Source organism: Nyctereutes procyonoides, unplaced genomic scaffold (assembly GCF_905146905.1).
Source record: "Nyctereutes procyonoides isolate TBG_1078 unplaced genomic scaffold, NYPRO_anot_genome, whole genome shotgun sequence".
Lineage (NCBI taxonomy): Eukaryota > Metazoa > Chordata > Mammalia > Carnivora > Canidae > Nyctereutes > Nyctereutes procyonoides.
In genome coordinates, this window is record NW_026575082.1 from 20,816,038 (window position 1) to 20,829,673 (window position 13,636).

Genomic DNA, 13,636 nt, shown 5'->3' on the forward strand with positions numbered 1-13,636 from the left:
AAAAACTCTGGGTTTCCTAAGATCTTAAAAGTTCTCATCACAAGGAAAAAAAAAAATTTTAACTATGAATGGTGACAGATGCTAGACTTACTATGGTGATCATTTTGCAATATATATACAAGTACCAAATAATTATATTGTACACCTGAAATGATGTTATGCCAATTGTATCTAATTTTAACAAGAAAACAACTGTTAGCTAGGATACAACAGAGTTACCCAAAGAAGAGGCCTGAATGTTGGCAGAAGGGAGGAGGGGGAAGGCACAAAAGTAGGGAAGGAACGGGGTTTTGTTTTGCAGAACCCATAGTTCCAGCCAAGTAGAAGCTCAACCAGGTGTTTGGCCTGATAGCTTGCTAGGTGTCTTGCTAGGTTATCCGTCCCCTGGGAGCCCCCTATCTGAGCTAGTCAGAGCTGGACTGGATGGAGCTGGAGCAGGGCAGAAGCCCTCTGGAGTTGTCCTAAAGTACCTATATCTCATTATGATAATAAGATCTCCTTCTATGGGTGGAGTTTTCTGCCATTTTTTGAACACATGATGTATGCATTACCGTTTTGACATGCTAGGCTTGCACAATTCAAACAAAAGTGCCTTCGGAAGCTCCCTCCTCCCACCCTTACACTGAATAAAAGCTTCCTGCTCTAGTAGCATGGTGAGACAGTTCCTTGTGAGCTCCCTGTCCTCTTACTTGTGACAAGCAATAAAAAGTTCTTTGCTTTCAACATTTCCTTGCGCTGTGTTCAATGTGGTGTACCCCCAACAGGGAACCCCTTGAGTTGTTACATAACCAAAAACAAACAGAAAAACCCTCTGGACTTCCTGATCACTTGATATGTTTTATTTCTCGACCAAGTTAAACAGTTGTTGCTTATAATTACCCATTAACTTACGTATGCACTTTTCTGTATATAAATTTCACGATAAAATGTTTTTAAATATTGAAATTAATCCAGATTTGATGAAGACATAAATCTGCAGATTCAGAAAGCAACTAAATCCCAAACATAAGAAATCTGTAGCTAGACATATAAGAACTGCAGATCTCCAAAGATAAAAGTGAACCTCTCAAAACAGCCCAGCCCAAAGAAATCAGTTCAAAATCCAGTTTTAAAGACACAATTTTAGAAAGTGAATTCTACTTTGAAGGAATGAATGCCTGAGATGCAATTTAAAAAAAGAAAAAGATAATCCTGTGTGCAAACCTAAACATTAACTCTATAAAATACCAATAATATCCAATTTGGAAGCTAATGAAGTAGAGGAATTGATTAAAATTAACATATTTTAACATCTTTATGTTGTTTAGAAAGAAAGCACATATGTTTGCTATTTTTGGATGTTAGGCATGTTAAATTTTTTTTTGAAGATTTTATTTCAGAGAGAGAGCACATGCACAGGCGCCGAGAAAGGGGCAGAGGGAGGGGCAGAGGGAGAAGCAGACTCCCTACTGAGCAGGGAGCCAATGCTGGCTTGATCCTAGGACCCGGATATCATGACCTCAGCCAAACAAGCACCCACACATATTAAAAGGGTAATCAGAAGTACTTAAAATGTTTACATTTTAAATCAGTCAAGGGAAAATATATTTTGAAAATTCAAGTAATCCAAAAAAGGATGAAAAAGCATAGCATAGAAAAAGAGAAAAAAGTAGAAAATATGGAAAAAATGAATCCCACCAGATTTGCACTTTTGCATTATTGTAGGACAAATACTCTTAAGAGTTCCTCCAATTGTATCTTCTTTATCCATTATCTGTTGGTGGACACCGAGGCTCCTCCCACAGTTTGGCTATTGTGGACATTGCTGCTAGAAACATAGGGGTGCAGGTGTCCCGGCGTTTCCCTGCATCTGTATCTTTGGGGTAAATCCCCAGCAGGGCAATTGCTGGGTCGTAGGGCAGGTCTATTTTTAACTCTTTGAGGAACCTCCACACAGTTTTCCAGAGTGGCTGCATCAGTTCACATTCCCACCAACAGTGCAGGAGGGTTCCCCTTTCTCCACATCCTCTCCAACATTTGTGGTTTCCTGTCTTGTTAATTTCCCCCATTCTCACTGGGGTGAGGTGGGATCTTATGGTGCTTTTGATTTGTATGTCCCTGATGACCAGTGATACGGGGCATTTTCTCATGTGCTTGTTGGCCATGTGTGTGTCTCCTTTGGTGACTTTTCTGTTCATGTCTTTTGCCCATTTCATGATTGAATTGTTTATACTATATGTTGGCAAATTGAACTCCAATAAAAAAGTACATATAAAAATTGTTTAAAATAACCAAGAAAAAAAAAAGTTCCTCTAATAGTGGGGCCCCTGGGTGACTCAGTGGATTAAGCATCTGCCTTCAGCTCAGGTCATGATCCTGGGTCCTGGAATCGAGTCCTATATCAGGCTCCCTGCTCAGCAAGGAGTCTGCTTTTCCCTCTCCCTCTGCTGCTCCCCCTGCTTTGTGCTCTCCCTTTCTCAATTAAATAAATAAAATTCTAAAAAAAAGAGTTCCTCCAATACAAAACACTAGATTCTGGAGAAAAAAAGACTTTTTAATTCATTGTTGGTTGAACTATACAAAGGAAATCTCCAGGTCCCAATCCCCTACAATCAAAGGGGCAAAAATTGAGCTGAAACAAGCAGGAAAACATCGGAAGGTATCAGGCAAAAAGCAAACTTGAAAGGCGGGGTTCACCTGACCGCAAATGCTGACAGCAGCCTGCAATTGACCTCTGGAAACAAAACTTTGGGACAGGAGCAAGGTCGGGGAGCTGAAAATAAGACAAACTAAGACAACTGCCTGCAGGAAGGACCCTTCAAGGGGCTCCAGTGATACCAAATGAGTTCATACTGACTCACTGGAAGCAGATGCAAATCATATCTGAAGGGAAGCATGCACAGATTAGGTCTTTTGTCTTCCCACAAACTAAGCTCAGCAGCACACTCCAGGAAACAGGCTAAAATGGCACACAACAATATCCAAAAACAGACTTACAAACACTGAAAATATTAAAATGATCAAAAACAGAATGAGTTTTTAAAAATTAGAAACAGACTTATAAGAGGCTACAATGAATAAATGGGAAGATCAGAAAAAAATGAAATGAAAATATAATTATTAAAAGCATCATTAGGATTTTAAACAGTAGATCAGGGATAGCCCTGGTGGCCCAGCCGTTTAGTGCCGCCTTCAGCCCAGGGCCTGATCCTGGAATCCCAGGATTGAGTCCCACATTGGGCTCCCTGCATGGAGCCTGCTTCTCCCTCTGCCTGTGTCTCTGCCTCTCTCTCTCTCTCTGTGCGTCTGTCATGAATAAATACATAAAATCTTTTAAAAAATAAAAAATAAACAGTAGATTGGATAGTGCTGAAAAACAAATTAATGAACAAGAGCAGAGCTGATGAAATTAACCAAAATGCAGCAGATAAACAAGATGCCGAGAATGATGTGATTAAGGGATGTGAAGGATGGAATAAGAAAGTCCATCATTTGTGCAGAGTCCTAGAAGAACAGAAAAGCAGTATCTGAGGAACCAGTAGTCAAATATCTTAAAGAATTAACATGAATTGAAAGAAAGTGGAAGCCAGTATATATACTTAGGAAAAAAGGAAATTCACATCTCCAAACACTATAGTTAATCTGTGGAATACCAAAGGAAAATAATACGATTAAAAGGAGATGGAAATAAAAGGTAAACTGTCAGAATGCAAAGGCACAAAGATGTTGAAAAGGTAATTTAAAGCCACAGGATGAGTGACAAGGCTGTAATAATACCTCTGCATCCTCATTTCAGAAACTGCACTTCCACTTTTCTCTTTTTAAACTGGCCAAAATTGTTTTACTCTTAACCTTTAAAAAAAAAAAAAACACCTTTCTGTTTAATAATTTCAGCTGAAATAATACAAGGATTCTTAGAAAAAAATTTAAATATATTATCTAAAGTAATATACTTTATCAGTTTAACAACCTTACCAGTATGCAACATGTAGAGAATTCATAATCCTTGACCCAGAGTACTAAATATTTGCATATAAATAACTCTTGAGGCTCTTGCTCCAAATTACTGTTTTTGATAACCCCAAACTCCCTGTTAAAAATCCTTGGTTAGGGAATTTTCAAATTTCAAGAAATCTAAAACTAAATTAAAACTTCTTACCTAAAAGAAGGTATCTTTACATTACTATTTATTCACATTTGTATACTTCATTTTTATTGTCTTTTCTTTAGATTATATCTGCAACTAGATTATATCTGCAAGGTTATAAACCTGAGAACAGGACTCTTCTAAATCAGTGCTGAGGTATACTTTGATGTGTTCTAGAAACTTGGGAAAAAGAGAACACCTATCGATTTAGTGATTGTATACATTTGATTTGGGTATGACATCCTTAATCTCATCTCCAAAAATAAGAAGATGCAAAAACATCTAATCATTATTTGAAAACCTTATAGACCAGCCCAAAGGAAATGGACTTCTTCTATTACCTACATTCTGAAAAACCTATCACAGTGCCTTTCTGGTGTCCATCCTTCCCTTAATTTCCTGGATGGAGAGTTCCTTCTAACTGTCTACAACATACACACTCCTGCCCAACTTTGCACTGGCCCCTGCCACACCATGCATTCGATACTCACTGAGTGCCTCCTCTGTACTAGTCACTGTAGCAGATTCTGGTGTATACTCAGAAGCATTAGTTGCATATACATTGCTTTGGTATTTTTTTTTAAATCAGATTATTAAATGGTACACAATACTTCAGTCATAGATATCTGTATTTTTAGTAGTTGGCAGAATTTCTTATCTGGAAGTTTCCTAACGGGCTGAATTTCTTGAGCCATTCCCTATTTCACAGAAAAAAAAAAATTGTTCTTTGCTATGTCACAGCAATGATTTGTTAGTCTATGTTTTACACACAGATGTATGTCTTCCCCCACCACCCCTCCCGATTTATGGGAAATGTACTAATACTAACCATGATATTATTTTTATTGAAAAGCAATATAAAACAGCTTTAGAAATAAGATAATTTTACATTATTTCTTCTGTTATGAATATTGTTATGCTTTGTCAGAATTTACTTCCCATAACTAGACTTGCTTTTATCTGGAACATTTTATATTGGAATTTCTACATTATTGAATCTCTATTAGTGTTTAATTTAGAGGCGCTTAATAAACTGCTAAATCTGAGAACAATGGCCTTTCCTTTGCTTTTTAGACCTTTTTTCTGAACGTGCTTATTTATGTACATTGTGGAAATCTGATCCTGCTCTCTTCCAGTCTGCCAACAGCTCTTTTTGTACCTCTTCTGGTAGTTCATAGAAAACTTCAGGATCAACGTCAGAAGGAAAGGTAATTTTCTCATCACTAGAATCTTGCTCTCTATTTTCTTTAAGTCCTTCATGATGAGAGACTGTCACTACTGGTTCCTTATGGTTATCTGTAGAGCAGTTCTTGGAGAAAAGTTGCTCACTCTGCAAATTTGGAAATGAATGGAAAATAGATACAGCAGGGTTTGTATTTGAGAAATGAAATCCTTGAGATTCTTTAGGTCCTTGACTCATTCGTTCATCTTGTAATCTACTGTCTATATAATGTGAATAATTCTTTTGGCTAGATGGAGAAGAGGAATTACTGCTATTTAAACCTGATGTTCCTGGTTCACAGGAAGATACAGACGATATCTGTTTACTATTGGATAAATGATTTTTAGGATTTAAGGGACTATCTTGCATTTGTTTTGTAGAAAAGAAAGATAATACTCCTCTAGAGGCATGTAATGGACAATTCAAACTTCCTTTGCCTTGAACTTTTTCTCCAGATTTTCCAGAAAGGATTTCTTCTTGAATATCTACTGGAAGCTCCTTAAAGACTTCTTGGTCAATACCTTCAGGAAGTGAGCAGAGTGGGAATTCATCACTGTCTGCAGTATCTCGTGGAGCCTCCCCAGTTCTTGTACTTTCAATTCTTCCAGATGGTAGAAAATCCCAATTTGTTTCTTTGTCTTTGGGAAAATCTTCCATATGACTGTCTTTCATTTTCTAGGACACAAGAATAACAGTAATTAAAGGTATCTGTTATTTTTTAAATATTCATGATGCTGAAGAGGACTATTACCTGACCAACACGTTTCTGTCCTACTCAATAATTTCAATCCTTTTGGCCAATTCCAAACAACGAGAGATGATAAATCCACCACATTAGTCATACTATTGTGTGCATCTTTATTCACTATTCTAGGGAGAGGTTTCCTTCCTAGATAGTATTGAGCCAGAAGATAGGTATGCATCTGGAAACTTGGAAAGTACCTTAACAATCATGTTTTCAAATTTACAATTCTGTGAATAAAGGAACAGTAGCCTAGAAAAGTAAATGATTTGCCTACAAGTATCTTAAAAATATATATATGCACAGAACATCAAAGGCTAGTTTTCTGAAAATCTCTATTCTGAAGTGTAACATTTAACAAAAAATATATATATTTCTATGGTAAAAATCCAGTATCGATATGAAGATATTGTACTATTTATATTTACATAAAATAAAAATTTAAATTTCAGTTCTAATTAGCATAATTTTTCTGTATAAAAATTTTCACTTAAATTTTCCCTCTAGTTTTAAGCACCATGAAAATATATACACAGTCATAAATAACCCAGGAAACATCAACACAACAGTAACTGCAAAAAAATTAAAAGGAGAAGAGATCTGAGACACTGTATTTACCATATGCCAGACATGTACAAGGTACTTTCATTTATGTTTACCTTCCTAAAACCATTATAAAGACTCTAATTCTGTTTCTACCAAATAAGAAGTAAAAAGTAACTTTTTAAAATTTCAGTTAATAAAGGGAATAAAAACTACAGAAAAAAAGTAATTTGAAGAGACACTGATTATTTCTGTAACAGTATTCTGTTCTCATTTTTAAACTGAAATGTTAATGAAGATATTACTGATATACTGATTAAACATTAAAACAAAGAAAATAATAACATTCTGAATTAAGAGTTAACTGCAGGCAAGTACAATTTAGTAAAATATGATTATTTCTTAAAGCATCCCACATTTAGTAAGTAGAGATTTGCTAAATGGCCATACATAGAGTTTTATTTAGTCACTTGAAAGTATGACCAGCCTCTGCTTCTCTACTGCCACACTCTTAATTTCTACAATTTAGAATGAGTAGTCATATCAATCTTGCTATCAAAATTCAATGTAATTTCAAAACCAAATAGGGCAGCCCAGGTGGCTCAGCAGTTTAGCGCCGCCTTCAGCCCAGGGCCTGATCCTGGAGACCAGGGATAGAGTCCCACGTTGGGCTCCCTGCGTGGAGCCTGCTTCTCCTCTGCCTGTGTCTGTCTCTCTCTCTCTCTCTCTCTCTCTCTCCTTCCTCTGCCTGTGTCTCTGCCTCCCTCTCTCTCTCTGTGTCTCTCATGAATAAATAAATAAAATCTTAAAAAAAAACAATTTCAAATTTCAAAACCAAATACTTTAACAAAAACATTGAGAGATGGAATGCTGCTAGCTTATGTTTCAATTAACAGACAAACAGATTTTATTTCCAATATCTAGCAATATTTTCATATTCATCATATTCCTGTTGCTATAAAATGTTTTAATACTTCCAAAACAAGGAACTTCCAAAATGGTTTTCTCTTATTCAGTGATGCTTATGTTTTCTTCTTAGATCACAGTACAGTACTTATGGCTAGCAACCATGATATGATAGGTAATATATACAAGTAAATTCAAACAATATCATCCAGAAGGATCTCTGAATTGTATCAGTGGAACATAAACAGATTTGTAAATTAAGGGACGCCGGGGTGGCTCAGTGGTTGATCATCTACCTTTGGCTCAGGGTGTGATGTCAGAGTCCCAGGATCAAGTCCCACATCGGGCTCCCTGCATGAAGCCTGCTTCCCCTCCCCCTCCTTATGTCTCTGCCTTTCTCTCTCTGTATGTCTCTTGTGAATAAATAAATAAAATCTTTAAAAAAAATTTGTAAGTTAACCACACAAAACCAACAAGAGTGTACTTACAAAACTGCGCTTGCCAGACCGTGAAGTTGTTGATAATGATGGTGTCAAATAATAATCAATAGTCCCTTTCTTAGAAGTATTTAGTGCTTTAAGGTTACAGAGGCACACACTTAAAAGAGTAAGATGAAACGGCATCTTCACATTTACCATATTTCGGAAAAGTTTCATAAGTATACCAACCATTGGGGTTATCACATCGCAATTTCCTAAACAAAATTATTTGAGAAGACCATATTTAAGCACATTATATCACAATTAACATTAAAAGCTTAATATAATTTATATTGCTTGCATTAAGAAGTTAAAATCCTAAACAGATATCATTGGGATATCTTGACATTACATACTAAACTGGGACAATCTCACACCAATACTAAAGGCCAAATGAGTTTAAGTTTTCAAAAGGTTTGAAATATGGGACTTCTGATTATGCAAGTGTAATCAGGTCAGAAAATCTTCTCCTCATAAAACTACAATAAAACTGGATTTTGTGGGGATCCCTGGGTGGCTCAGCGGTTTAGCGCTTGCCTTTGGCCCAAGGCGTGATGCTGGAGTCCTGGGATGGAGTCCTACGTCGGGCTCCCGGCATGGAGCTTCTCCCTCTGCCTGTGTCTCTGCTTCTCTCTCTCTCTCTCTCTCTCTCATGAATAAATAAATAAAATCTTTAAAAAAAAAAAAAAAAGAACAACTGGACTTTGTGACTAATGTGGTGACTTTTAGGCTCTAGCATTTGAACAAAAGCTTTGACCACTCTTTGGCTAACCACTAAACTATGCAGACATGGATAACCTAGGAAGCCAAAATAAAAAATTTAAATTAAAAAAAAAAGAAAGGTATGCAGAGAAATCAAAGGCTACACATCATAGGGGAGGGAGATTCTGCAGCTTAAATTCAGACAAGTTAGAAAAGGAAAAGGGAGGGGAAAAAGGCCTACAAGAAGAAAATCCAGGGACGCCTGGGTGGCTCAGCGGTTGAGCGTCTGTCTTCGGCTCAGGGTGTGATCCCAGGGTTCTGGGATTGAGTCCCACCCACATCGGGCTCCCTGCATGGAGCCTGCTTCTCCTTCTGCCTGTGTCTTTGCCTCTCTCTCTCTCTCTCTCATGAATGAATAAATAAAATCTTAAAAAAAAAAAATCCAAATCCAGAGTTATTAAAATACATTATCTAAAATGTCCACTTTTCAACAAATATTACAATGTATGAAGAAATAGGAGTGTGATTCTAGTCAGGAGGAAAAAGCAGTCAATAGAAATGGACTTTGAGTTGCATTTAGCAGACTTCAAAGTTGCTACTATAGATATGCTCAAAAAACTAAAGGGACACCTATGTGGCTCGGTGGGATAAGCCTCCATCTCTTGATTTCAGCTTAGGACATGATCTCTCAGGATCAAGAGACTAAGCCTCAAGTTGGGCTCCACGCTCAGCAAGGAATCTGCTTCTCTCCCTCTCCCTCCACTTGTGCACACATACTCTGTCTCTGTCTCTCTCTAAAATAAAGAAATAAAATCTGTAAAAAAAGAATTAAAGAAAACCACTTTAAAGAATTAAAGTAAAATACGAGGAGTGCCTAGTATTTTAGGGACCAGTCAGTCAGTTAACCATGTGACTCTCGGTTTTGGCTCAGGTCATGATCTCATGGGTCATGGGACTGAGCCTACTTAGAGGTTCCAAGTTCAGCAGGGAATCTGCTTGAAGATTATCTCCCTCTGCTTCTTCCCCTGTGCTCAACACCTCTCTCTCTCTCTCTCTCTCATTTAAAAAATAAAAATTAAAAATTAAGTAAAATATGTTAACTACCAAAAAAGGGGAATTTCATTAAGGAAACAGACTCAAATATGCAAACAAGCCAAATGGAGAGTCTAGAGTTAAAAAGTACAGTAACCAAAATAAATAAAATCATTAGATGGGCAATAGCCGTTTTGAGATTAAGAGGTGAATCAAGAGAACTTGAAGACAGCTCGATAGAAATTATCCCATCTTGGGGTGCTTAGCTGGCTTAGTTGGTATAGTATAGCATGCAACTCTTGATTTCAGGGTTATAAGTTGGAGCTTCATATTGAGTGTAAAGATTACCTAAAAAATAAAATCCTTAAGGAAAAAGAAATTATCCAAGCTAAAAAGAAGAGAAAAAAGACTGAAGAAAAATGAACAGAATTGCACATACCTGTAGGATATTATCAAGCATAGTGACATATGTACAATGGAGTCCCAGAGGAGATGGTAGGGAAAAAAAGGGCAAGACTTGAAGAAATAAGAGCCTAAAACTCCCAAAATTTCATTAAAAAATAAATCTACAGAATCAAGAAATTCAATAAATCCCAAGAAAGATAAATACAAAGATTCCACACTTAGACATATCATGGTCAAACTGATGAAAGACAAAAACAGAGAAAACTCATCACATAAATGAGAATAACAATACAACTACTATTGTTATACCACAACTCAGCTCCAAATTCACCCTTCAGTACCTGCTCTGTGATAATGCACTGGATTATAAAATTTTTCACACTGAATATGACATTACACATTGTCATTAGAGAACACTGGAAGACTATTAAAGGAGAAAGGTGGCTTCTCTTCCTGGTTCCAATGTACTACCATTTGCTTTTTCTTTCTCCCATTACATGGTTTGTAATACATACGTGTGAGAACATCTAATAGTGTTTTCAATAATACACACATGTGGAACACTCAGTAACCTCAAGCCCTAACCTGAGCTTAGTGACTATGTACTATGGTACTACCCACTCAAATACCATACATACCAGGAGAGTGCTCCCACTCATTCTGCACACCCACCTAACAGCCTTGACTTGCCTCTAACCTCAGATGGCTGTTTCCTCCAGGTCTTCCTATGCAGGCACCGTATCTTCTGCCTTTGCATTAACAGAATACAGATATGTTCAGCACAATTATCCATGAGCCTCAGCTTGCCTGTATCCTAAAGGGTTGTTAACAGAATCTTCCAACACGAACACTGCATACTCCAACACATGCACTGCCTCATCAATAAGGAAACTCCCAATATCCCAACTCCTTCTGTGTGCCTACCAACCAGTCTCAGCTCATCCACAGATCAGAGGATGGTTTTCTCTCTGTTCAATAACTATGGACAAGCTCTGGGCCAGGTAATTCCAAAGATTTCTCCACCATCCAGTGTTCTGCAACCACTCCTTCTCCTTGAGGGGTAGGGGACTTTCCTTTCTAAGTTTGTTCTTCCTTACTAGGTACTTTTCCTCAGTCCTTGGTTACCTCTTAAGAGTCTTCTTTATACCTTTAAAATCACTCCCCTATCACAGTTTAATAATTCTGTGAAGCTTTCTCTATTCAAATTTTTGGTGGTTATTCTCTCCTGACTAGAAGGGGACTGATAAAACTATTAAGAGCTGACTCCTCATCACAAATTATGAAAACCAGAAGACAACAGAATGGTATATTCAAAGTATAGAAAGAGGGATCCCTGGGTGGAGCAGCAGTTTGGCACCCGCCTTTGGCCCAGGGTGCGATCCTGGAGACCCGGGATCGAATCCCACGTCGGGCTCCCGGTGCATGGAGCCTGCTTCTCTCTCTGCCTGTGTCTCTGCCTCTCTCTCTCTCTCTGTGTGACTATCATAAATAAATAAAAATAAAAAAAAAAGTACAGAAAGAAAAACAGTCAAGAATTATATCCAGGGGATCCCTGGGTGGCTCAGTGGTTTGGCACCTGCCTTTGGTGCCCTTTGGTCCAGGGCGCAATCCTGGAGTCTGGGGATTGAGTCCCATGTCAGGCTCCTGGCATGGAGCCTGCTTCTCCCTCTGCCTGTGTCTCTGCCTCTCTCTCTCTCTCTCTATGTCTATCATGAATAAATAAATAAATAAATAAAATCATTAAAAAAATTATATCCAGACAAACTGTCATTCAAAAATGCCATATTGGTCGAGTCTTCCACAAATTTTAGTTAGGTAGAATGATTTGATAGTGTTGCTCAACTCTTCTTTTCAAATATAAATAGTGAATTTTCCAGGATAGACTACATGCTAGGCAATAAAATTACACTCAAGAAATCTAGACAGACTGAAATTACTCAAAATATGTTCTCTGATCAACATGAAATTAAGGTAGAAAACAACAGAATGAATTTTGGGAAATCATCAAATCTAAAGCATCTAAAGCACTACTAAAAAGAAATGTGTAATGTTAAACTTGAATTATTATAAAAGGAGTATAAAATAAATGAAACACCAGGGAAAAAGAAAAATTAAACCTAAAGCAAGCAGGAAGAAGGCAAAACAAAGAGCAGAGTTAAATGAAATTGGAAGTAGAAAAACAACAGAGAAACCAATGACATCAAAAGTTGGATCTTAAATCAATAAAACCTTTGAGTGAGGCTTACTCAGATAAACTTTGCTAGAATGACAAAGAAAAAAGAATACCTTCATTACCAAAATCAGGAATGAAAGAAGAGACATCACTACAGATCCTACCAAAATTAGAAGGATTACAAGGGGAAATTTTTTAAAAAATAGAGATGAGATATTGATTATGTACCCATCTCCCAGCTTTGATAAATTATACCATTATGCTCTATTGGTTCAAGAATCTTTTTTTAAAAAGATTTTTATTTATTTATGAGAGAGAGAGAGAGAGAGAGAGGGCAAGTGAAAGAGAAAACACGAGCAGGGAGAGAGAGAAGCCTACTCCTCGCTGAGCAGAGAGCCCAATATGGACTTGATCCCTCGACTCCAGGATCATAACCCAAGTTGAAGGGAACTAAGTCACCCAGGCACTTGTAATAAAAGAATATTGACCATTTCATGCCAACAAACTAGACAACTTGAATGAAATGGACACATTCCTAAAAAAATTAAAATTACTAAAACTGACTCAAAATAAATAGAAAATCTGAATTAACCTACAATAAATAAAAAAAAATCAAATTCCTATTTTAAAATCTTCCCCAAACAAAAAGCCCAGGATCATGAATAGCCAAAACAATTCAAAACAGAACAAAGGTAAGGAATTACACTACTTAATTTCAAAACATAACAAAGTATCAGATTGGGTGGAACTGATATAAGGATAACCATACAGATCAATGGAATAAGAAAATCAAGGGGATCCCTGGGTGGCTCAGTGGTTTAGTGCTGCCTTCAGCCCAGGGCATAATCCTGGAATCCTGGGATCAAGTCCCTAATCAGGCTCCCCATGGGGAGCCTGCCTCTCCCTCTGTCTGTGTCTCTGCCTCTCTCTCTCTCCCTCTCTGTGTCTCTCATAAATAAATAAATGAAATCTTAAAAAAAAAAGGAATAAGAAAATCAAGAAATAAACTACTTAGTTTTTTGACAAAGGTGCCATGACAATTCAAGAAAGAATAATCTATTTAACAAATTCTGGGGATCCCTGGGTGGCGCAGCAGTTTGGCGCCTGCCTTTGGCCCAGGGCGCGATCCTGGAGACCCGGGATCGAATCCCACGTCAGGCTCCCGGTGCATGGAGCCTGCTTCTCCCTCTGCCTGTGTCTCTGCCTCTCTCTCTCTCTCTGTATGACTATCGTAAATAAATTTAAAAAAATTAAAAAAAAATTCTGTTGGAACAAGTGGATATCCACATACAAAAGAATGAATTAA

General features: G+C 37.4%; 1 protein-coding gene across 5 annotated transcripts in view; it reads right to left on the minus strand.

The window, feature by feature from the left end:
• Window positions 1-817: 817 nt before the first annotated feature.
• Window positions 818-13,636, minus strand: part of LOC129514539 (DNA polymerase iota-like) — a 30,389-nt gene continuing 17,570 nt past the window's right edge. For all 5 annotated transcript variants that reach the window (XM_055333192.1, XM_055333197.1, XM_055333194.1 and 2 more), the window contains 2 exons: window positions 8,028-8,233; window positions 818-6,023 (listed from right to left, as the gene is read on the minus strand). In XM_055333192.1, the coding sequence (XP_055189167.1) occupies window positions 5,220-6,023; window positions 8,028-8,233 (1,010 nt within the window). In that variant the 3' untranslated portion in view covers window positions 818-5,219. The remainder of the gene's footprint in view (window positions 6,024-8,027; window positions 8,234-13,636) is intronic.